This window comes from Dendropsophus ebraccatus, chromosome 6, assembly GCF_027789765.1.
Source record: "Dendropsophus ebraccatus isolate aDenEbr1 chromosome 6, aDenEbr1.pat, whole genome shotgun sequence".
Classification (NCBI taxonomy): Eukaryota; Metazoa; Chordata; class Amphibia; order Anura; family Hylidae; genus Dendropsophus; species Dendropsophus ebraccatus.
The window spans coordinates 65,092,512-65,118,993 of record NC_091459.1 but is presented as its reverse complement, the minus strand read 5'-3'; the positions used below and the strand labels follow the sequence as shown (position 1 = coordinate 65,118,993).

Below are 26,482 nucleotides of genomic sequence, written 5' to 3'. Positions count from 1 at the left end.
ACATTCCACAGCCACTAAAAGGAGAACTCCGGCCAAAATCGATTTTTTAATAAGTTATTTCCTAGGCAGAGGGGAGCGGACTCAGGGTCCGCTTAATTCATCATTTTTTCCGCCAAGAAATAGTCAGGAAACCTACTCCAGCTCTGAGCTGGCGTAGGTTTCCTGTAGAGATGAGCGAACCGGCCGAGGTTCGGGTTCGTATGAACCTGAACTCTCGGCTTCTGATTCCCGCTGTCTGCCTGCTCCGTGGAGAGGGTGGATACAGCCTGAGGACCGCCTGGAAAACTGGGATACAGTCATAGCCACTTAATAAATGTCCCCCTTAATGTCTAGCAGGGGGTGCAGTATATGTAGACATTACATAGTAAAAATAACTCAGACCTTTCCTGTGCATCGGGCACAAAATTCATCTACCCTACCCCCAGTAAAAACATTCCATGGCACAAAGGATGGGGCTGCTGGTACTTGTGATGAGATTGGGCAGCACGGTTTGGAGGAATGTTTGCACTACAGGGCTCCTGTAAGGTCGGGGGGGGGGGGTCATGGTAGCTGAATTTTGTGCCTAATGCACAGGAAAGGCCCCAGTTATTTTTACCATGTCATATCTACATATACTCCGCCCCCTGCTGGACACTAAAGGTATTTACACCCAGGTCCTGAGGTCACTTTTTTTTGGAGAAATTGAAGCCTGTCTGAACTACTAAATTGAGGGAAATAGCACTATATGTGCATATCCCATAATTATGTAATAACATATAAAAAAAATAAGACGAGAGGACGGCACTCCAATTGTATGAAAGTGATGATTTATTCACCCAATCACGTACAGCGACGTTTCGACTCTAACTTGGCTTGAAAAAGACTCGAAAGAGTCGAAACGTCGCTGTACGTGATTGGGTGAATAAATCATCACTTTCATACAATTGGAGTGCTGTCCTCTCGTCTTATTTGGATATCCAGTGAAGCCGTTGGGATCGACTTCTATTGGGACGTGCACCCACCAGCTTAAAGCTACTTTGACTTGAAGCCAGCACAGTGCCGTCCAACCCTCTGTTTTGTATATATAAAAAAATAGATTTTGGCTGGACATTCATATATTGGCACATGAATAAGTACAACACATTATTTAAAGACTTACAGACCTAAACATATATGCAAGGTATATAACAAAACTGGTAGCACTAGGCTGATACACACAGCATGCGCACATACGTAACGGTAATACAGTAAGGCACACTTACCTCCACCTTATAGGTATACAGATATATACTGTATACTTCAGGTATAAAAGCTCCTGTGACTGCCTCATAGGAGAGTGCCAGCCACACATGACTTACGTATGTTATGAATCGTAGGTGAGAATAACTATTACCTCTGCCCAGTATACGACGCTGCACCCCGGTTACAGTTGTGTCAGCGACCCCTAACTACTGCGCGGAACCTTTGTGCGGCTTCAGGGGAGTCATTTTGATGCAACACCGCATCAGTTTCCTGCGTGATTTCATTTTCGCTCCGTAGTTTCCTGTGTAGATCGCATGTGGATGTAATGGGGAAAAAGAAGGCAACATGTGGGTTGGGGAGAGCTCTGATAAAGGAACGAGCCCAGAGCCAGAGGGGGCTGCGGGGCAGAGACTCCTGGGTGAGTACACACTGCCAGCTGGGGGCGCACTGCTCCTGCTCTGGAAAACCACATGTCACTGTGTTGTCATTGCTGCGTAGGGCTAGCTAGTGATGGCCGAGAAGAATAACTGCAATATATCCACTTTATGCGTTCTATACATTACTGTATATCTATTGTACATATTGTGAACTCTCCACTGTATACACAATGTCCACTGTACGCACTGCATGTATATCTGTTGTATGCACTGTAAACACAATGTCCACTGTACGCACTGCATGTATATCTGTTGTATGCACTGTATACACAATGTCCACTGTATTCACTGCATGTATATCTGCTGTATGCACTGTATACACAATGTCCACTGTACGCACTGCATGTATATCTGTTGTATGCACTGTATACACAATGTCCACTGCATGCATATCTGCTGTACGCACTGTATACACAATGTCCACTGTATGCACTGCATGTATATCTACTGTACGCGCCGTTTACACAATGTCCACTGTACGCGCCGTATACACAGTGTCCACTGTACGAATGTCTATTATAAATGTAGACATAATCTAAACCTCTAGATCACATCTCATGTCATTTTGGTATATTTATCTATTCCCACTATACAATCATTTGTCTGTAATAGGTCATCCCTAGTCCATACACATATACTGGAGGGGAATAAGTGATAAATAGACAATTTTTTTAGGGCTTGTTTACATGGCTACAATCTATGTAGAATTTTGTTGAAGAAAAAACAGCCCCTTCAACATGTTTTCAGGGAGAATAGCAATCAATCAATCAGTGATAGCAATGCTTCCTGAAGAAGAAGCTGAGAAACATGTTCAAGGGGCTATGTTTTTTCTTTAAAATTGCTACCCCTAGTGTTCCAAATATATTATATACATAATCAGTGACAATAACTAATATATATATATATATATATATATATATATATATATATATATATATATATATATATATATACACACACACACACTGTGGTGCCTTGGATTACGAGCATAATTTGTTCCTGGACTGTGCTTGTAATCCAAATTACAAGCATACATTTACGCCCCCACTGCCTGGGCCTTAACGCAGGAGGGCGTAAATGTACACCCTGGCGCGGTCCCGGGCTGTGGAGCGGGCTCAGCTCGCCCCATAGCAGGTAAGGACTGACTGCTATCTGCAGCCAGGCCTTCACCCTCAATGGTGGGCCACCGCAAACGCTCGGCCACCCGCCATTAACCCCCCGCGTTTAAGTGTAAGTTACCGGAGCAGACTGCCGGAGTTCTCGTACCTTCCTCCGTGCAGTCTTCAATCTTCTGATTCGGTCTGCCACAGGCAGGCTGTATGAGAAGTTATGCTATGGCATAGCAGTGATCAGTGTTACTGGTCTAATATAGTAATGTAAAAGTCCCCTAAGGGAAATTAAAAAGTGTAAAAAAAAAAAAAACAATAAAAGTTTTAATAAACCTCCCAAAGACCCTCCCCCAATAAAAGTGAAAATCACCCCCTCTTCCCACTTTGTACATAAAACACATCAAATTAATAAAGTTAATTTACATATAATGTACCGTAGCGTGCGTAATCGTCTATTAAAATAAAACAATATTGTTCCTGCACAGTAAACGGCGTGAACAAAAAGCGGTGAAAAAAACGCAAAGATTGCTTTTTTAAAATTTATTTTATGTATAAAAAATCAATACGTTTGATCTAGAAAAAATGTTATAAATAAAAATTAGAGATCATGGCGCCAAAAAAACACCCCATACGACCCTGTAGGTGAAAAAATAAAAGCGCGATAGGAGTTACAATAGGGCCATTTTATGCCTATTTGCAAAAAAAAAGTTTTACTGCTAATAAAAATAGTAAAACTTTAGAAAACCTAGTAAACATGCATATCACTGTCTTCATGAAGGGTGTGTTGGGGACGGCACTTCCATAGCGGTGGTGCTCGAGGCAATGGATAACCGAATATAATAGTAGAAAGGACCCGGCACTCACCAGATAATGTAGCTAATTTATTGTAGTGCACAAAGCATCAGGTACAAGTAGGTTGCGTTTTGGCCAAGCATGGCCTTCATCAGCTCTGAGCTTGGCCGAAACGCGTCCTATACCTGTGTTTAGACTGACCTATAGAATAAAGGAAAAATGCCATTTTTACTGTAAAGTGCATTACATAAACATGGAAGCCCCCCAAAATTTGTGGAATCGCATTTTTTTTACCCAAATTCACCTCTTAAATGATATTTTGGAGGTTCCATTATTAATTTTATGACAGGTTGAAAGTCGCCGTTACAAAGTACACCTGCTCCCGTAAAAAACAAGACCTCACATGGCCCTGTAGGTGGAAAAATAAAAAAAGTTATGGGTCTTTGAAAGTGAGGAGGAAAAAACGAAAAATGCTAAAGTGACAATTGTCCCGGTCCTTAAGGCCATTTCAGGCCCGGTCCTTAAGGGGTTAAAGGAGCAGGGCAGATGTGGGCACAGTATAGCAGCACGCTCTGGGGAGTGAGGGGTTACAGCTATGAAGAGATTACCCCCAGAGTCCTGTCCCGGATTGCAAGCCACAGCCTGAAGTGGATCTGCTATGATTTAGAAGGGGAAGGAGACTTCCTGGGTCAGAGTACAGTGCTGTAGACCACGCAGACCATGCCCTTCTACACAGCACAGGGAGCTCCCAAACCAAGTCACAATTTTGAAAAACTTTGAGTTCTTCTTGCAAAACGCTCTCAATCCAAGTTACTCTTAAACCAAGGTACCGCTTTGTATATACACTGTACTCTGACCCAGGAAGTCTTCTTCCCCTTCTAAATCATTGCAGATCCACTTCAGGCTGGGACTTGCATTAGAGGACAGGACTGTGGAGGTAATCTCTTCATAGCTGTAACCCCTCTCTCCCCGGACAGAGTGCGCTGCTATACTGTGCTCACCCTGTACCCTGCTCATTCCTTCATACTCTCTTCAGTCTGTCAGCCCTTGTGTTTCCTATCATTATAATATCACATATTCTGCTGTTTCTAAATGTTTGTTCCATCTGTTCTACATGTTATTCAGAAAAAAAAATCATTATTTTTGTGGTGCGGCACCAATTGTCTGCATTTCAATTATTTCTTATGGGAAAATTTGCTTTGCTTCAAGAGTGGATTTGGATTACAAGCGCTTTCCTGGAACTAATGCTCGTAATCCAATGCACCACTATAAATATATATCTCAAGAAACCCCTTTATCTTTGTTGAGATCCATTGAATTTAGAATTTTGTCAGATGCTTCTTTGTAACCATTTTCTGGTGACAGGGTCATTCTTTCGCAAGGTTCTCAGAGGTTGACCTTCTGATAAGACTGACTGAAATAGATAAAGGGTATATGTGCATAAAGGGGAGGCTCACTTTGTAAATAAGTCTTCATGTAATGCCCTGCACTAGGCAAAAGACTTTATAAGCTTTGTCTGGCATGGTGCCTCTCCTTAAACTTTTAAATCCACCCCAAGGCTATGTTCACACTATGTAAAAACAACAGGCATATTTCATAACAACGTTGTTTCAATAATAATGGGTGTTGTTTGTACAACAACAACAGACATTGTTTTTACATTGTGTAAACATAACCTAAATGGGAAATCCAGGTTTACCTTAACCCATAGGGGACACAGCCAGTTTTGGCATTTATGACACGGCCAAATTTTTCAAATATGACATGTGTCACTTTAAGCATCAATAACTATGGAATGCTTTAACCAATCCTTGTAATTCCAAGATTGTTTTTTTTCGTGACATATTCTTCTTTATGTTAGTGGTAAATTTGGGTTTATAACTTTAGAATTTTTTTGTGAAAAAACTCCAAAATGTTGCGAAAAATTGAAAAAATAGCATTTCTCTACATTTGAAAGTCTCTGGCAATAAGGAAAATAGTAATACTACATAAATTATTTATTAATTCATATCTAGAACATGTCTACTTTATAATAACAGCATTTGGTGAACGTGCTTTTACTTGTTTAGGATGATAGAGGCCGTTAACGTTTAGTAGCAATTTTCAAATTTTTCATGAAAATTTCAAACTGAGAAATTCTTTAGGCACCAGTTCAGTTTTGGAGTATATTTTGGAGGCCTGTATACTACAAACTCCCATAATTTACCCCATTTTGAAATCTTCACCCTTTCAAGTATTCAAATCTACAGTCACACAGTTTTTTAACCCTTTGGGCATTTCACAGGAATAGCTGCAAAGTAAGAGTGAAAAGTTAAAATTTGCATTTTCTTTGCAGAGATTACAATGTAATCCTATGTATTTTTTACCACACCAATTACAGTTACCGATCCACCAATGCCGGCAATTGCCGATGCTGGAACTCTTTTGGGTGTCCAGTGGCAGTTACACTAGACTGTCAGCTATCAGCTGACAGTTTAGTTGCGGCTCCCGGTCACTGTTTGTGTAAACAGCGAGCATCTGAAGCTGCGCAGTTATAATACGTCATCGTGCTGAAACTAACCTTTTACCATGACGTATTATAACTGCATGCTGCGGCTAGGGGTTAAAGGGAATTTATCACTAGGTTTATGCCACCTTAAATGACTAGTGATATAAATGCTGAACAGATGTGTGTATTAATTTGTTCAGCCATTCACCTTAATGCAGAAGAGCAGAATTCTTACCACACCGCTCCCCCCGCCCTCCAGCTGCCGATTGACAGGTGACTGCCTATACACAGCATGGATAGATAACTGCCAATCAGCAGCTGGTCGGCGGAGTTTTCTGCTTCTCATGAATATCCAGGACTACTGGGCTCAAACACATAATGGAGAGGACTTCTTATTGTCCATGTAATTCAGGAGGAGATCTCTGGATCAGCTGCATAGAACAATGTTAGTGATACAGCATTCTGTTCTGCTTCTGTGTCACTAGTTTATGCTACCCTTAGATAGGACAACTTGCTGACAGATTTTCTTTAAGCTTCACAGAAACTACTGTTTTACACCTGGAAACAATAGTTTTTCTTCTAACTTTTGAAACTTGTGTTTAAATCTCTTGCAGCTGCACACAAGTGAACTAAATGATGGTTATGACTGGGGCAGGCTGAATCTCCAATCTGTAACAGAGCAGAGCTCTCTCGATGACTTTCTTGCCACGGCAGAGTTAGCTGGGACAGAGTTTGTAGCAGGTAAGGAGAATAATATTGTGTCGTGGATCCACGTACTAGTAGCAGTGGTGCCGGAGGAGGGTCAAGCCCAGATATACATGGAAATAGGTACTCTGCACTGAGTTGCAGTTAAAGTAATTTTTAATTGCATAGTTGGTAAAGCAGATATAAAATAATGTTTCGGTCTATACGACCTTCATCAGACTCATCATGAATAGGATATAAACGGTGAGAAGTCCTGGTAGAACAGCTTGTGAAACAGCTTCAGTTCTGAGAGTGGAAGTCTTGGTATAGGCACAGGCTGACAGCGTCTCCTAGTCCAGGCAAGGCTCCTGCCGCCATCACACTAAAGCTAGCACAGCTCTCCTACTGATACCAGGACTTATCAGTCTGTGCCTATACCAAGACTTCTACTCCCAGCACTGAAGCTGTTTCACAAGCTGTTCTACCAGGACTTCTCACCGTTTATATCCTATATCCTATGAGTCTGATGAAGGTCGTATAGACCGAAACGTTATTTTATATCTGCTTTACCAACTATGCAAATAAAAATTACTTTAACTGCAACTAAATATAGGCTGTATTCATATATGATATGCACACACACACACACACACATCAGTAATATAGCAGTATAGGCTATTTTTATTTTAGGCCCTTCTGCTCCTATTATGCTAAAAACTAGGAATTTACCCTGTTAGGAAAAAGATTCCTGAAAATTCAACATAACAATTCATAATGACTGTTATTAATTAATTAATAACACGGTTAATTACTGTCGCACAGACATGCAAAACATTTTGAGGGTAACTTCACACGTACCGGATTTGCAGCGGATTTCACGCTGCAAGTTTGCAGTGAAATCCGCTGCAAATCCTGGTACAGTGAAGTTGGATTGGTCACATACTCGCAGCAGAATTTTCATTCCGCTGCCAGTATGTGTCCCGGCCTCTTTAATCCCCTGCAGCTCGCCGCCTGGACCATACATTACCTGCTCGGCTGCATGTGAGGCTCCCGACTCCCATCGGGCCCTATCAGCCAATCAGTGCATGGGCAGCACTGATTGGCTGATGGCGACGGCCAGGAGCCTCACATGCAGCCGCACCGCCGAGCAGGTAATGTATGCTCTGGGCGCGGGCTGCAGGGGGTTAAAGGGGCCGGGTCACATACTGGCAGCGGAATGAAAATTCCGCTGCGGGTATGTGACCCATTCAACTTCACTGTACCAGGATCCCAGCAGATTTCGCTGCAAACTTGCAGCGTGAAATCAGCTGCTAATCCGGTACGTGTGAAGCTACCCTGATTGGAGTGCATTCCCAGCTCACTTTTTATCTGAGTTATTGCAGGAGATGGGCTTCATTGGGAAGGGATAGAGCTGGGAGCCAGGGCTTGAAGCGCAAAGCTGCACACCTCTTTTAACTTTAGCTAATCATTGATTCTGAGCACCCAGGCCCCAACCAGTTGAAAGTTTGACATTTCAAAATAATGGCTACAATAGTCACAAAGCAAGCCTAGATACCTCCATACAACTTTCATACAAGTCAGTAGGGTAAAGCATATTTTTAAATGCTGTTACAAGCAGCTCGGGCAAGATTGCTCTGGGCGCGGGCTGCAGGGGGTTAAAGGGGCCGGGTTACATACTGGCAGCGGAATGAAAATTCTGCTGCGGGTATGTCACCCATTCAAAAGAAACTTTGAAAAGGTACAGACAGAAAATAGAAACAAATTATAAAATATTCAAAATTTCACGTTTTTAAAAAATCTGATGGCATTCTACTTCCATCACAAGAGAGTATGGCAATTCATACGCTTTTCACATGCTGTGGAAAAATCTGCAGATTAATAAACAAATCCATGCAGAATAATGACTGCTGTGTAGATTTTAAAGTCTACAGTACTTTCAGTAGTATCACTAGAGATGAGCGAATTTACAGTAATGACGAAGTGAAGCGCTCCATTAACTCTTCAATACGCTCATCAGCCTGCTGCCTTTTTTTAAAAAGAAATTTACACGAAAACATTGAACAGTGTACAGCAGAAGCCAACACCATCTGTCAGCCAAACGGGAAAGAATGCAAAAACAGATACATGAGAATGGTCAAAAATAAACGGATCAGCCAAAGGCAGGGAAGGACCACCAAAGCAGTCTTATTTGGTAAAGATTACCAGAAAGGTAGAACAAAGAGAGCAGAAAAAGGCAATGGAGGTGAAAAACACATAGAGAAAGAGAGGGTAAAAAAGGGAAGGGGATGGGGAAAGGGGGATTTGGGGTAGATGTAGGAGCTCACAAGCGGCTCCACCACACCATCCAAGTCATTTTGGGAGTTGAAAAGACTAGGCAGGGGATCTTAGAAGGTCCTTATAGACATCAGTTTTCTGAAAGTGCATCCATGACGACCAGGTAGAGTGAATCTTTTTATTTCTAGAGTGGATACACGAAGTGAGGTCCTTCATATGCATCAAGTCATTGACTTTGGCCACCCGCTTTCAACATAATAGGATACACACATGCGCCGATATCAGCAGGAAACTGAGTAGTGAGTTTTTGTACACGTGCAGGGTGATCTCACAGTGATGGAGAAGAAACAAGGCAGGACCCAACTGCATTGTTAGGCCTGTGACAACTTTAATCACCCTTGTCACCTCCAGCCTGCTGCCTTTTAACTCAATACCGCTCTGTGCTGCTGCTTCCTGGGTGCAGTGAAAAGCTGGATCCAGTCCTGGGAATACTTGGATCCAGCTGTTTCTGCCACAGACAGTTGTGTAAATATACCTCATTTGTTACTACTGCTTATATAAGATCTCTGTCTTGATGTCTATTCTAGAGAAACTTAATATTAAGTTTGTCCCAGCTGAAGCCAGGACAGGATTGCTAACATCTGAGGAATCAAGTAGAATAAGTAAACTTCATGAAGAAAATGAGCAGTTTTTGTGTATCCCAAGAAGGTAAGAACGTGTTGTTTTGTTGCTGTTGCTGTGCATCCTTAGCCTGGACCTGGAAAACTACACAAAAACACCAAAATTTGGCACATAGCTTTTCTTCTGGGGTCAAAAATGCTGCGGACGGATGTTAGCTGAGAGTCAAAAATGAAATGCAATAAACACAGGGAGTTTTTGAACTTTTGTGAAATCGCAGCAGGACCTGTATTTTTCTTTGTACAGAAACATTGCTGTTTTTCCTCCATAGACTTCTAAAGGGAGGTAAAAACACCAGAATGTTATGTCTATATGCATATTGACCTTTTTTCTGGCATTTTTCCCCAATTCTTTAATAGAAAACCTGCAATCATGTGAGGAGAACCTTACATAAAATCTATCTTTTTCTTGTCCTTCTTAGAATTATGGAAATGTCATTTTATTTTTGTCTTACAGACCACACTGGGATAAAAGTACCAGCGCTGAAGTCCTGATGCAGTCTGAGAGAGAGAACTTTTTGGAGTGGAGGCGCCAGCTCGCTAAGTAAGTTCCTATATAATACAGTGTGGATTTTGGACAATGGTACAATGGAAAACAGAAAAAACTTTTTTTCTCTCTTTCCTTTTACCAGACTTGAAGAAGAAAAGAAACTAATTCTTACTCCATTTGAGCGCAATCTTGATTTCTGGCGTCAACTCTGGAGAGTCATAGAAAGGAGGTAAATATTGTCATTGATGAGAGAATTATATACAGTTAGACTTGATATGTATTTTGTGCATGACCTGGGGATTATAACACATACAACACTAGAGTATCCTCATATCAGGATAAGTACTAGATGACTGTATACAGCCTGTTCACTAACTGTTGTGTCCTATCTTACTTTGGCATTTGTCTAGCATTGCTGTCTCTGTGATTGGATTAGCAGCGCTAAATTGTTTTATTACATTCTGTATCAATTCTTCATAGTTTTTAGGATCTCTGCTTGCAGTCATTCAGTAGATGCTCACACTGTTTATTTCCAAAAGATACAAATTTACACATGGATATGTGATTGACACACATGTGCATGATACAGCTCCGTAACCAGTTCTGTACTTGTGTGTCCAGTCCATCACAGGACCAAGACAGATTTTTATTCACTGTAAGTAAACATTGAAGGTTTACATTTAATGGCAACAAGCAGGGATCTTAAGCATTGTTAGGGATTTATCCAGAAAGTATATGAGAAAATTGTATAATTTACATAATTCTACAAAAAAGAACTTTTCTTGTTGAATCCAAAACACCCCTTTAATATTTATATTGAAGTTCAGAGCTTCAAGCTTGTAATTCACTTCTTAAAGGTAATCTGTCAGCACCTGGGCCCTACCTGAGGTGGTGACAGTGTGCTGTAGGTGGTAGTTTTTTTGTTTTTTTTTCTCAATACAATGATATAACTTTTTTTTCACATCATTGTTTTAAAAAACGAATTTAAAAACTAATTTTGACCTAATTTGGATTCTTTGCACTTGTGATACAATGATACAATAATGAGAAAAAAATTCAAAACAAAGAAATAACTGCTGGCGGTCTCTAGACAGCTGATTTACCCCTAGACCACAGCTCCTACACATTTTATTTTAGTATTTCTTTCATACATAAACTGCTGACAAAGGACTGATCTGCAATTTGAGACCCTGGCTGACAGCTGAGCGAGCAGGAGGCCGTGCAGCATTGATTCCCTCTTCCATTGATTCCCTCCTCCCTCCTCATCAAGAGGAGAAAGGAGGGGTGAGGCATGCCATGCTCACAATTGGACTGTCAGCACCTCAGGTAAGGTCTGGGTGCTGACAGATTCCCTTTAACGTTCTGTGAATCATAAGAAAAGCTAAGAATAGTGAAATAAAATAACTAAAATAGTTATTAGTATGGAAACACCTTTTTTTTTACTTTTATTACCTTCTGTAAAATTTCAGAAAAAGGCAATTCTTTCTTTATTATTTTTCATAGTGATGTAGTAGTGCAGATTGTGGATGCCAGAAATCCTCTCTTATTCAGATGCCAGGATTTGGTAAGTTTAAGAATCTTTACTAATATTTATTTCCCCAAGTTTAAAAAAAAAAAAGGAAATTAGGCTGAGAAGACCTGATGCATATTATTGAGGATTTGTAGATTACATTGTATTGAAGATGGGTTCACACTGCTTTTCTGTCTACATTTTACTGTTTCTTAACTTTTTTTTTTTTTTTTTGGTGTACGCAAAAATGTGGTCAACTATATTTTTGTATTCCGAAAAAAAATAGTTTGTTACAATCCATCTTTCTTTATAGTCAGTGAAAAAAAAACATATCCTCCTGCAGTCTCCTGACATTCAGCAGCTTTTGTTTTTAGAATTTGTTTAATGTATAAATTTTTATCGCTTTCAACAATATAAAAAGTGTTTATACTTTAAAGTGACTCCGTACCCACAATCTGACCCCCCCAAACTACTTGCACCTTCGGATAGCTGCTTTTAATCCAAGATCTGTCCTGGGTCCGTTCGGCAGGGGACGCAGCTATTGTCATAAAAACAACTTTTAATCTGGCAGCGCTGTGTCTAACGGCCGGGGCTTACATTTGTATATGCATTAGGCTGGCACAACCTCTCTGTCCTTCCTCCTCACCCTCCTCATTATTAGGAATGATCCAGGAACATTTAGGGTAAATTCACACAGGGGTCTCGCATAAGAAATCCGCAGCTAAACCGCAGCTAATCCGCAATACACATCTTATTAATAATAAGAATAATATGTGTATTGCGGATTAGCTGCGGATTTCTTGTGCGAGACGCCCGTGTGAATTTACCCTTACTGCTGTTTGAGCTTTGCACAGGTGTATTAACGATCCAGCCCATGTGCCGGGCTGCCACAGGTGGGGAATAGGAAGCAATCTGCCTGGAGTATTCCTAATGATGAGGAGGGTGGGGAGGAAGGACAGAGAGATGGTGCCAGCCTAATGCATTTACAAATGTAAGCCCCGGCCGTTAGAGACAGCGCTGCCGGATTAAAAGTTGTTTTTATGACAATAACGTCATCACCTGCCGAACAGACCGCAGGACAGATCTTGGATTAAAAGCAGCTATCTGGAGGTACAAGTGGTTTGGGGGGGTCAGATTGTGGGTACAGAGTCTCTTTAAAAGTAGAAAGTACACAAAAAAGCAGCGTGAACTGCATTTCTGGAAGAAAACGGCTATGTATTTCTAGCACTGGATAACACCTTTATACTGTATGATACATCATATACGTTAAAATTATAGTCCCCGGACTTGATCTAGCTTTTCCAGGCACCCTAGGAGGAACGGCACGGACTTCATAAGCCGGCTGATAAGTATGTTGCCAAGCTAACAAAGCGAGTAGCTTCGTTTGTACTGTAAATTCTCTTGTCTCTAGTTTTGTCACATGAAGACTTAACCCCAGTTCACACGATAGAGGATAATTATATGACTGCTGGGACCTCCCCATGAGTTCAGAAATGCAAGATTCATTTTTGCAGTTGTAGTCACGGGTCTTTACATGATTGTACTTTTTTTTTTTTTTTTTTTTTCTGACTTGAGTAGAGCATACCACAGTACAGTTCTAATGGCAAAATGCCTCTTTTACATATTCATTTTTTTCAGGAGCGATATGTCAAAGAAGTAAATCCACAAAAAGAAAATATAATCCTAATAAACAAGGCAGACTTGTTAACTGAAGACCAGCGGCAGGCCTGGGCAGCCCATTTTGAAAAAGAAGGCGTTAAAGTCGTATTCTGGTCAGCTCTGGCAGAGGCACAGAGACTTTCTGAAGATGCTGGGGTGTGTTTCTTTTTAGTATAAATGTGTGTATCCTGTATTTATAAAATTTTCATGAATTTATCTCATTCATGTATTTTAAGGACAGTATTCAGTGTTGTATAGAAGAGGGCCTTGAGTAGGCATCCTGCTATTTGGGGTGGGGTGGCATTAGTTCCTGGTTTTCTGATTCCAAACAAATCTTTCAACCTTTTTATCACTTGCTTTGCATTAAAGTTTATCCCACTGAACTTTTCAAGTCTTACAGGACTGCTTGTATTCTACTTTATTATGATGCAATGAGCTCCGAAACAGCTAAAGCACTGCTTTACTCCACTGACACAGCCATATCACTACATTAATGGAGGGCTTGAGCTTTTTCAGAGCTCACTGCATCCTAATGAACCACAAACTGAACACTGATGTGTGAATTTGACCTAAGAAGACTTGATTTCCTGAAAGCCTTCTTTCTCCTGACTGAGAGCTATAGGTAGCTTCATAAATAGATGACAAATACAGCTAAAATAAGTTACACATATAAGTTTACATATCTTACACAAATGTAAAACACGCTGTTTATAGAGAGAACTTGCAAGCTAGTAAAATCTTGTGATCACACCAACATTTGCGCTGATAGCTCATCTTGCAGAAGACTCCCTTTTTCCTGGTGTTTGCTACTGATATAGACATGTATTTTATATTTTTATATGTAAACTCCCTTTTCAGCTTATATAACATACCTCTAAGCATAAATTAATCTAAATCTGCTTTTTATCCAAAACTTTTGTGGACATGGTATCCTCATTATTCTTCTGTGTCTTTGTTATTTTTTTTTTTTTTTTTTTAATAGCAAAGCGGTGATGAAAAGATTGATGTGCATAATCATAGTATCACTACAGATGAAGAGGACAGTGAAAATGAGGAGGATGAAAGTGAACCAGAAGCCGTGCCTACAAGAGACCATGAGGCAAGCGACACAAGTGATGAGTATGAAGACTGTGAAGATGATGAGGGATGGCAGACATGCTCGGAAGATGCTGAGGGTGAGGAAGAAAGAGTTATACCAGAGCATGATTCTGAAAGAACTGAGCAAAAACCTGTCACCAATGAAAGCCACTTAGTGCAAAAAGAAGAACTCCTGGAAATTTTCAAATTGGTGCATACTGGGAAGAGGGTTAAAGAGGAACACATCACTGTAGGGCTGGTGAGTAGGTATCTTACTGATTTTTTTTCTAACTTTTTCCTTGGTTTGTCCTGCATTCACCCACATCTGCTGGTGCACTCAGAAATCGTTCCAGGTGTACAGCAGTGTGGAGTTGTATTTTTCCAGTCCCTTCCAACTTTCTGAATGTAAATATGTAATAGATCAGATTAATTAAATAGGAATTGGGTCATGTCTGTGTGGCTCTTTTATCTTATACTTTGTGCAGATCTGTAAACCTTTCCTTTATTCAGGCATACGTGTATGGCAGTTCCCCTTATGATCATCATTTTCTCACTGGTGGTTTATTCCTTTTATCCTTTATTTACTCTGTCCTTAATTAAATGTAGATTATCATTATGTACTAACAATCAGTGGTTCTTGTGGGAGGCAGTGACAGCGAGCCCTCTCTGTACAGCGGCGCTGGGGACGCTAATTAGCCATTTAAATGTCTCTGTCAAAACTGACAGCGGCATTTAAATGGTTTGAAAAAGCCATAACCTGGGGTCAAGTGGTTGGATCGCCAGCCCCTTCATCAGATCCTTGATCTCTCACCTTAAATGGCATAAGCACAAAAACCTACCAAAGTGAGAAATTGCAGGTTTTTGGTCAAATCAAATCCGGAAAAATTGTAAAAAAAAGTTAGCCTGTACACAAGCAAGCTACCTATAGAAACTACAGAGCATGGCGCAATAAATTAATGGACCAAACCAAAAAATAAAAGCGTTATAAGGAAGGAATAGAGCAATTTAAAACATTTTAGTTTTTTTTTTTTAAGGTTATAATAGTACTGACTTGAGGAACATAGATAACATGTCAGTTTCACAGGGCAAATCATTTTCTTTTACAGCACGTGGCGATACCAAATATGTTTGTTTATTTTTATTTATAAAATGGGAAAAGGGGGGAAGAGGTTGTTTTTATTAAGGAAAAAACAAAAAATTTACACGGTAATAAGGGGGACTTCTAATTCGACTACACTGATCTATCATATAAATCAGTGTAGTATACACAATACAGCACTGATTCATTAGATCAGTGCTGTATTACTCTGGTCTGCTGCAGACCAGATCTATTTATTACCGAGCCGGTATCACGCGATGGAGCGTGGCAGTGCTCCTAACTGTGCTCCGGACAAAGGATTCAACTACTAACAGCACAAAAACTGCACAGAAAAGGAAGGTAAGAGACATACTGTCCTCCTCAGTGACCCATTCACAATAGGGACATACCAGCAGGTTAGATTCGTCTTACCTGCTTATAGTTTCCCTTTAAGGCTGGCAGCTTTACATATGGACCACACCCCCATATTCCAAACATGTATGCTGCAGGATTCAAGCTTGTGTGCACCGCAGTCTCATCCTTTATCAGAGAAACAGATCGCTGATCTCAGGGAGACCATGCAAACAATAACACTGCCAGCTGCTGGTTAAAGCGCTCAATGCAGTGAAATCCTAGCCAGAATCATGCTCCACACTGATGAGCGGCAACAGCCCGATTTTTCTGGATTTGATGCAACCAAAAATGCGCAATTTTGCACTTTGGGATTCTTTTTTGCGCTTACTGTGCGAGATCAGGAATTTGATTAATAGTTTGTGCAATGCAACACATGTTTATTTATTTTTATTTATAACATGGGAAAAAGGGGGTGATTCAAACTTTTATTAGGGGAGGGGGCTTCTACTATAAGCACACTGATCTCTCATTGAGATCTATGCTATATAGTTTTACAGCATAGATCAATGAGATAGGCACTCGATTGCTTCCGACTGCTGCAGCCGGAAGCAATCAAGTGCTGAGCCGGGATCAGCGCCGTTACGTTGCAGACCCCGGCCTTAGCCGGACGTGTGGATCGTTCCTTGGAGGAGCGATCCACCCCACTAGACACCAGGGAAGGACTGCATAAGGTAATCTGATTCAGCTGTCAACTTTGACAGCTGCAGCCGATTACTTAATTAGCGGGCATAGTACAGGTACGCCCATGGTCTTCTAGGGGTTAACGACCACAGTGTATATTTACGCCCTGTGGTCACCTTGTGGAGTTCAGAGGGGCGCCGCGCGGCGACCCCGCTCTAAACCGCCACGGTCCCGGGTGTTTCATGCAGACCGGGACCACGTCTATTAGCGGGCACGGTCCGATCGCGATGCCCACTAATCAGCATTTTAAATACAGCTGTCAAAGTTGACAGCTGCATTTAAAATGCTTGTTGTTATTAATAAAGAGCCCCCTCCCCTAATAAAAGTCAGAATCACCCCCCTTTCCCCATGTTATAAATAAAAATAAATAAACATGTTTGGTATCACCGCATGTTTAATCGCCCAAAATTTATTATATTTCTGATCTCGCACGGTAAACAACGTAAGCGCAAAAAAAATTCCAAAGTGCAAAATTGTGCATTTTTGGTCGCATCAAATCCAGAAAAAATCAAGGTACCGATAGAAAGAACACATCATGGCGTAAAAAATGATACGTCAAACAGCCCCATAGACCACAGGATAAAAGCACTATAAGCCTGGGAATAGAGCGATTTTTAAGGAACATATATTTGTTAACAATGGTTTGAATTTTTTCAAGCCATCAGATAAAATAAAAGTTATACATGTTACATATCGTTGTAATCGTAATGACTTGAGGAATATATATTAAAAAAATGTGTATTTTTTTTACAATTTCACCACACATTGAATTTTTGGGGGGGTTTTGCAGTGTACTTTATGAAAAAATTCAGCCTGTCATTGCAAAGTACAATTAGTGGCGCAAAAAATAAGGGCTCATGTGGGTTTCTAGGGGAAAAAAATGGAAATTGGCACGGTCCTAAAGGGGTATAGTGATCAGTGACCAATACAAACCAATCTTGTGAGATTTTCAAGAGCGCAGAGAATACCGGGAACATCCGGCACTGCTGTCACCTGCCGACTCTGGAAAAGGCTGGCGTGAGACATTTTATAAAAATGGCTGTAGTGACTCATAGGCCAAACAAAAAATAACATATATTTACAGTGTTACAGTGTGGCACTTAAGGCCATTGCATTATTGTAAAGAACATTTAGCCCCCAAGTAAGGCAAATAGACCCCCCGAGAAGTGACCGATGCACATTTTGTAGAGTTGTCATCTCCTTATGTGATGTCACATGGGCGGTCCTACTCAATGACTTAGTTTTCTTTGTATACGCATAGCATACATTTAGTTTTTTTTTTGTTTGTTTTACTGTGTTTGTATTAGGTCGGTTATCCCAATGTTGGTAAGAGTTCAACGATCAACACTATTCTTGGAAACAAGAAGGTCTCTGTTTCAGCAACTCCAGGCCACACAAAGCACTTTCAGGTAATTTAAATAGGACCGGGGCAGAGCCAGGCCTACTACCTTTATACTTACCCCGTGCACTATCCAAGTCCTGCTCCTGAAGCCGCTCCCGCTGCCGAGATATCACCGTCGGAAGCCCGACGCGCGCGCGCATAAGAGAATGAATGGAGCCATCACTCTCTATGAGCGCCGGACTCATCTCTATGACCGACGCTCATAGAGAATGAATGGAGCCATCACTCTCTATGAGCGCCGGACTCATCTCTGATGCACGCGCGCCGGGCTTCCGACGGGGATTTCTGGGCGGTAGGAGCGGTAAGTATAAGAGTCTCTAGCGGGGGGTCAAACTTACTCTGTCCCGGCACGGGGGGGGGGGGGGTGACAGGTTCCCTTTAAAGTGAGGGTTCAGCTTTACATTCAAAAATTAGATTTCGGATAGGTTATTTAGTACCTGGACCTTTTGTAAGATACTTTTTTTTGTTCTTGTTCTATTTTCGCAAACTTGATTTTTTTTCATGTTGCTTTGACCTCTGCCTTTTTGAGACAACACTTTGGAAAAATTGGAAAATTTCTTACAAAGTCTTAGGGCAAGTGGATATGGCATCACTTCATGATTGGTGCATTATAACATGGGCACACGCCTTTAACTGTTTATCTGGAAGGTCTTTCAAGGTTTTTCATGTTTTTACCAGGGTTTACCTACAGACATTCTGCCTGGCATTTTGCTTACAATTAAAGACAGTACAATAAGCAAATCTCTGATTGCTGCAGACCTGTCTGGACAGACCAGGGTTAGATGTTTGTAAGGACATAACCCTGTATATTCTGTGAATAGTTAGTTATCACATGATATAGTAGGGATTCTTTGTAGTTAGCTTTTAACTGGACATGTTTTGTGTTATTTCTTTTTTCCCCACTACAGACGCTGTATGTGGAGCCTGGCTTGTGCCTCTGTGACTGCCCTGGCCTTGTGATGCCTTCATTTGTTTCCACAAAAGCAGAGATGATATGCAGCGGCATCCTACCGATTGATCAGATGAGAGACCATGTCCCGCCAATTTCTCTTATATCCTTTTAAAGCAAAGCTATATATAGTGAAAACATTTTTCAGAGGATCATTGCTTTGGTAATTAGGCACTCAGTCATACACATACTGCATTGCATATCAATACTTTTTAAGGATCAGGCTAGGTTCCCACTGCGTTTTTGCAATCCGTTTTTGCAATCTGTTTTTTTGCAAAAAAAACGGATGAAAAAAACATGCATTTGTGTGCATCAGTTTTGATCTGTTTTTCCATTAACTTCCATTGTAAAAAAAAAAAAAAAAAATCCGTTCCCTTTTTTTTTCTTACAATGGAAGTCAATGGAAAAACGGATGCACACAAATGTATCCGTTTTTTTAATTCGTTTTTTGCAAAAAAGGGATGAGAAAAAGGATTGCAAAAACGCAGTGTGAACCTAGCCTTATTCTTCTGATACGTCTGTTTTAGTAAATACATCTATTCCTAATAAAGTCCGATGGAGGAATTTATCACCAGAAACCTAGTGTACAACAGTTGCATATTTTTGCACAAAGTACAGTAAAAATTGCAAAAAAGGGCGCTTGCTCAAAACTTTCTAACAATTTTATGCCATAACCTACCCAAAGCTATTGATAAATTCCTCCTGAAACCATTGAACAATGTGTTAGCTTTCTTTTTTTCTTTTTTCTTACATCTTATGAGGAATTACTGAGGAATGGCACAATGCAGAGCATTAGGAAAAGATGGTGTAGGATAGTTTTGTAAGGAAGGCTAGTGTTCACTAAAGCAGACGCATTCTTATTACTGCACAACACAGGATTGCTAAAATGTGCTTTTGAAAAAATGGCAGATTGTATTAAAGGGGTAGTGCGGCGGTAAAGAATTATTCACAGAATAACATACATTACAAAGTTATACAACTTTGTAATGTATGTTATGTCTGTGAATGGCCCCCTTCCCCGTGTCCCACCACCCCCACCCGTGTACCCGGAAGTGTGGTGCGCTATACATTACCTGTCACGTGCCGACCCCTGTCTCTGATCTTAAGTCAGTGACGTCTTCTTCGGCCGGCTGGCGAACAGCTCCGACTGTTCCGAATGCCGGCCGCCCTCTGCAGCGTCATCCGATGCTCAGCCGCGATTGGCTGAGCATAACTGTGCTCAGCCAATCGCGACTAAGCAGCTGATGACGCGGAGCTGTTCGCCGGCCGAAGAAGACGTCACTGATTGAAGATCGGAGACGGGGTCGGCACGTAACAGGTAATGTATCGCGCACCACACTTCCGGGTACACGGGTGGGGGTGGCGGGACACGTTGAAGGGGGCCATTCACAGACATAACATACATTACAAAGTTGTATAACTTTGTAATGTGTGTTATTCTGTGAATAATTCTTTACCGCCACACTACCCCTTTAAGTGTATTATATATTTCTTAATGTACTCACATCGCACAGAGAATTTCACGATATGTGCTGGAAGCCATTTATGGTATAAATATCATTAGACCTCGGGAAGATGAGGATCAAGATCGTGCACCCACTTCAGAAGAACTGTTAGCTGCATACGGATGTAAGTTGTAATATGTACATATTTCCTTTCATTGCTGTACATCATGCTGGTTTGTACAACAGTTTTTTGTTTTTGCAGATATGAGAGGTTTTATGACTGCACATGGTCAGCCTGATCAGCCAAGGTCTGCACGGTATATATTGAAGGACTATGTCAATGTATGTCTTAGGGGTTTATTTGATTTTATTATTGAAGTATACCTCTCACTTCGCAACCTCAGCAGGATACTCTAAAAAAAACCTCCTGCAGGTATGCAGTCCTCTTTTGAAACAAGGCGAGTTACGGAACTCCCGAAAGCACTGAAGAGGTCATTGTAGGTGTATTACAGTGCAGTCTATGGCACTTCCAGGAGTTCCGTACCTTGCCTCGTGTCAGAAGAGGACCGTGTACCTACAAGAGTTTTTTCGTGGTATCCTGACGCGGTCACAAAGTGACAAGTATCCTTTTAAATACATGATTTTGGTTTAATACCATCAAATCACAAAGTATAATTAAAATGCTTTTTATATTTTAGGGTAAACTCCTGTATTGTCATCCTCCTCCTGGTACAGACCCTTCAGAATTCCAGCCACGTCATTCACTGTTTAGGGAAAACAATGTTTTAGATGGCAAGGCAGAGGCAAAAGGGCATGGCAGCAAGAAAGTCAGACATATTGAGAATGTAGTGGACAAAACCTTTTTTCATCAGGTAAAGTTCTTAAATTGGTCATCTTGGATCCTATTACTATGGTAACTTGAAAGACTACTATAGTAGAAGGTGCAGGGGAACAGAGGAAGATCAATATGTATTAGGTGAAAAGGAATGTCATTGTTTTTTTACTAGCTGTACAGTATATGGTTTAAACAGGAAGGTATGAGCACACATGTGTCAAGTTTGTTCCATGCAGTTTCTTTAGGGACCTGGTGAAAAGTGAATTGGTGATAAATGTGGTTGGTAGTAAAGGGGCAAAGCAAAATTGATATTTTCAGATATGCAGTACATACTTTCTTTTTTACTTAACTTTTTTGTCTTACAGGAAAATGTCCGAGCTCTGACCAAAGGTGTGCAATCCGTAATGGGATACAAGCCCGGCAGTGGTCCAGTACCAAAAGCTTCTACCAGCACAGAGACTCTTTCTGGAAAGCCCTGGAAAAAACATGGAAACAAAAATAAGAAAGAGAAAGTACGAAGGCTTTACAAGCACTTGGATGCATAAATGTGAACTCTGGGACTGCTGAAATCTAGAACAGCATTGTACATTTTTATTAATACTATTCAATTTTTAATATTCCAATTTTTTTTTGCCAAATGGCAGATGTGCAATCATGTTGTACTTGTAACTGCTGTGTACAATAAACACGGCCATCATTCCAGTGGCTATATCATCTACTGCTGAACTATTGTTCACAATTGTGCTCACAAAATGGCTTCCTTGTATGCTCACAAAAGGTTCTTAAAGGTATTCGGGCTCTAGGCTAAAAATAATTATCATGCTGTACTTCTTACAAAACAGGAAAGAAAAGAAAAAAAACCAACACAACACCAATCCACCGATCTCTCTTTTCAGAAGCAGGGCACTTGTTGCAAACGCGAGTTGCTGTCTGCAGCAATGTCTCATCTAAGGTAATTGCTGCCCATAGTGAAACAAACAATTAATTCTATACTTGTTATTATCTATTCCGTCTCCTTCCTCTAGTTCTCAGCTGCTGCTGAGAGGGTATAAGGGAGAGACAGAGAGAGGGGCTTACACACAGATTTTTGTGTCTAGCAGAAAGCAGCACATAATAACAAGTATGGAAGGAATTGTTAGCCTCACCATGGGCAGCAACATATCAAACGTTATGTTTGAGTAGAATACCATTTTAATAATAATTTTTAACCTAAGGCCAGAATACTCCATTTAAATTTTAAGTTCCCTGCCACATAAAAGTTAATATAAATGACAGTATTGCTTTAATATACAGCCCTCCTAAGGGAAAAGAGAACTGGAATATGGTTTCTGTCTACCCTACTTTGACAGAATTGATGTACACTGTATGTCACCTTGTGTGTTTTCACTGGCCCATAAGAGCTAATAAATAATACTTGTTAATATTAATAGTCTAATGAAATGTTTCCATTTTTTGTATCAAAAATACAGAAAAAAAATAAAGTCTTGATAATCACCTTTATAAACAGGAAACTGTTTGGATTATTTAAATGAAATTATAACTATTACTTAGTTTTATTTAATCCATTCTGCGTACATGTCATAATCTCAGGAAGAAAGTATGTGGTAATAAAGAGTGTTATACAGCCGACAGCAATTTAGATTGTGCCATCTAACTACTATCAAGCTGCAGGCGATAGAGATTGCTGTATCCAGGTAAACAGAATTTACAGGTGTCTCGTCTGCTTCTCAGAAGAGACACTAAAGTGACTCTGTACCCACAATCTGACCCCCCTCCCCTCCCAAACCACTTGTACCCTCAGATAGCTTTTAATCCAAGATCTGTCCTGGGGTCCGTTCGGCAGGTGATGCAGTTATTGTCCTAAAAAACAACTTTTAAACTATCAGCCCCGTGCCCAACGGGAGTATCTGTGCCCTAACTTTGCACCACCCCTCCGTCCTTCCTCCCCACCCACTTCATCATTAGGAATGCCACTGGAACATTACATTACATACTCTGTAATGTGCTTCAATCACCTATCTGCCTCCCTTCCCTGTCTTTTCCCCCCTCCACCCCCCCAGCAGGAAGTGTAAGAAACTCACACAGACCTAATGACTGTCGTCACCGTCACCAAGCTCTTCTCTCAGCTCCTTCTCCTGTTACACTAGCCTCCCCCCTCCCCTGCCTTGTCAGGTGACTCAGCTTGCTCAGCTCCCATTGGCTGAACAACTGCAAGCCGTCACATGTCACTTGCTTATCTTCCCTCCGACTGACTCCGGCACATAGGCAGCCTCCCCCCTCCCCTCATACTCTCTCCTGCTGCCATGGACTCAAGACCCTATTCCACGGAACGATTAACGTTCATAAACTCGTTCCATTGACCGCTCGTTAACGATAATTGCTTCGTGGAATTGGTGTTAACGAGGGAACTACAAAGGCGAAATCGTTATACTGTCGTTCAAATTGTTTTTCAGCATGTCGAAAAAAAAAAGTTGATGGTCTTTGAAAGATAATTCGCTAATCGGTTCGTAAAATTAGAAATCTTTGTCATTCGTAAAAAGGTTTAAAAAAAGTAGGTGTGTCGTATGGTCATGATCACCCCGGCGAACATTTTAAATGACCATGTAACGACCGCAAAATAATTGTTACACTACATATATCGTTCACGTTATGTGTTATCGTTAGTTTAAAAAAATCGTTTAGTGATCGTTAACGAGCGGTCGTTGGAGCGAGTTTGAGTCATGTCACTAGAGAAGATAAGCAAGTGACAATTGGAGCTGAGCAAGCTGAGTCACCTGATAAGGAGGGGGAGGCGGGTGTAACAGGACCTAGAGAAGCCATCCTGCTGATGACTCATCCTCACAAGAAGGAGCTGCCCGATGACGACAGTAATTAGGTCTGTGTGAGTTAGGACACTTCCTGGTGGGGGGTGGAGGGGGGAAAAGACAGGGAAGGGAGGCAGATAGGTGATTGAAGCACATTACAAAGTTATATAACTCTGTACTGTGCTTCAATTACTGGGAAAAAGTTTTTCATGGCACTTGTCCTTTAATGATCCAGCCCATGTTCAGTATTCACACAGCTGACGAATAGTAGGCAATCTGCCTGGAGCATTTCTAATCATGAGGAGGATGGGGAGGAGGGACAGAGAAGTTGTTTTTTAGGACAAAAACTGCATCACCTGCCGAACAGACCCCAGGATAGATCTTGGATTAAAGGACAAGTGCCATGAAAACCTTTTTTCTCAGTAATTGAAGCACATTACAAAGTTATATAACTGTGTAATATGCTTCAATCACCTATCTGCCTCCTTTCCCTGTCTTTTCCCCCCTCAACCCCCCACCAGGAAGTGTAAGAAACTCACAGATACCTAATTACTGTCCTCACCAAGCTTTTCTCTCAGCTCCTTCTTGTGACGATGAGTCATCAGCAGGAGGGCTGGGCTAGCTCCTGTTACACCAGCCTCCCCCTCCCCTGCCTTGTCAGGTGACTCAGCTTGCTCAGCTCCGATTGGCTGAACAACTGCAAGCCATCTGGTTCACGTCACTTGCTTATCTTCTCCATCCGACTGACTCCCAGCACATAGGCAGCCTCCCCTCATACTTTCTCCTGCTGCCGAGTGGACTCAGTGAGTGAAGGAGTCATGTCACTAGGGAAGATAAGCAAGTGACATGGACTCAGACGGCTTGCAGTTGTTCAGCCAATCGGAGCTGAGCAAGCTGAGTCACCTGACAAGGCGGGGGAGGGGGAGGCTGGTGTAACAGGAGCTAGCCCAGCCCTCCTGCTGATGACTCATTGTCACAAGAAGAAGCTGAGAGAAGAGCTTGGTGACCACAGTAATTGGGTAAGAATGAGTTTCTTACACTTCCTGCTGGGGGTTGAGGGGGGAAAAGACAAGGAAGGGAGGCAGATAGGTGATTGAAGCATATTACACAGTTATATAACTTTGTAATGTGCTTCATCAATTACTGGGAAAAAGTTTTTCATGACACTTGTCCTTTAAAAGCAGCGGTTGGGGGGGGGGGGGGTCAGATTGTGGGTACTGAGTCGCTTTAAAGCAATCGCACAGTCTCCTTCTTTGTGTTAATAAGCAGAAGAATAACATCTTTATTGTGTATTGCTTCCACTTTCAGGATTGGATTTTATTGCTATGATAGAAAGGTGTAACATGAAGTGAATGGCATCTCTGACTACAGAATTACAGAGTGCCAAAGCTGATATTTGTCCACCATCAAGAGCAGCAACAGTGGGCTGGACAGGTCTTACCTATATAAACATTGCTGCAGACCAGGTACACCCCATCATGGCAGTGGCTTATTTTAGCAGGATAATGTTGTGTGCCAGGCTGCATAAATTGTTCAGCAGTGGTTTGTGGAACATAACAAAATGTTCAAGGTGTTGATTTGGCCTCTAAATTCCCCAGGTCTCAATATGATCATGCATAAAATAAGAATTTCAATTATGTGGTTACACAATATACTAAATATTTTTACACCTAGTTATCAAACTGCCCAGCTTGTCCTGACTGTTTTCCGAGTGATGCATGCTCTTTACATACTTAGTACGGTTGAAAAAAGACTTTAAAAATCTTTAAAGGATCTGTTTCCAACTCTTTGTGCAAGATACCACAGGACACCTTCAGAGGTTTGGTCCTAACACCTCCAAATGGGTATAACCGGCGCAGCTCCAAGGTAAGAAATAGATGATGAGATAAGAATGTGTTTATTGCGACCCAACGTGTTTCCAAACCGTACATTTTATTTTTAATTTTTCTTGAAAAAGAAATCCGTACGGTTTGGAAACATGTTGGGTTGCAATAAACACGCTCTTATCTCCTCTATTTCCTTCTATTGTTTGTAAAGCGAGAGAGATGTACTTGTTTTTAATCAGATTTGCTTTTTATTAAATTATCAAGGTAAAACATGGGTATTATCTTAAGGCTAGATTCACACATAACGGATCCACAGTGGATTTCACACTGCGAACTCGCAGCAAAATCCGCTGCGGATCCATTGCCTCAAATTTTCTATGAGAATACATACTCATAGCGGAATATGTAAGTTAACCTCCCGCCAGCCAGGGCATACTGTAACTGCTCCACACTCCAGCTTGCTTTGGGGGTTCCCGGCTAAACATTCCACTCAGCCAATCAGTGCGCTGCCCCGCCGCAGTCACGGATTGGCTGAGCGGGACATCCAGACACCGGACCATGGAGCACGTACAGTATGCTCTGTCGATGAATCTGCTGCGGATTTCCCTGCAAATATGCAGCGTGAATTCC

The 26,482-nt window shown here is 41.3% G+C and overlaps 1 protein-coding gene across 1 annotated transcript; it reads left to right on the top strand.

The window, feature by feature from the left end:
• The first annotated feature begins 1,366 nt into the window (after window positions 1–1,366).
• On the top strand, window positions 1,367–22,649 carry LSG1 (large 60S subunit nuclear export GTPase 1). Its single transcript, XM_069975071.1, has 14 exons — window positions 1,367–1,639; window positions 6,662–6,788; window positions 9,593–9,713; window positions 10,140–10,226; window positions 10,315–10,401; window positions 11,676–11,736; window positions 13,321–13,497; window positions 14,324–14,677; window positions 17,899–18,000; window positions 18,902–19,047; window positions 20,450–20,571; window positions 20,650–20,729; window positions 21,086–21,259; window positions 21,588–22,649. The coding sequence occupies exons 1-14, from the start codon at window positions 1,547–1,549 to the stop codon at window positions 21,765–21,767; spliced, it is 1,911 nt and encodes a 636-aa protein (XP_069831172.1). The 5' UTR covers window positions 1,367–1,546; the 3' UTR covers window positions 21,768–22,649.
• Window positions 22,650–26,482: the final 3,833 nt, after the last annotated feature.

Excerpts from the sequence above, each read along its gene's own strand:
- LSG1 (XM_069975071.1), top strand. The coding sequence starts at position 1,547 with ATGGGGAAAAAGAAGGCAACATGTGGGTTGGGGAGAGCTCTGATAAAG. Across the intron at positions 11,737-13,320 it reads TATTCAGATGCCAGGATTTG|GAGCGATATGTCAAAGAAGT; the intron begins GTAAGTTTAAGA and ends CATTTTTTTCAG. Across the intron at positions 21,260-21,587 it reads ACAAAACCTTTTTTCATCAG|GAAAATGTCCGAGCTCTGAC; the intron begins GTAAAGTTCTTA and ends TTTGTCTTACAG.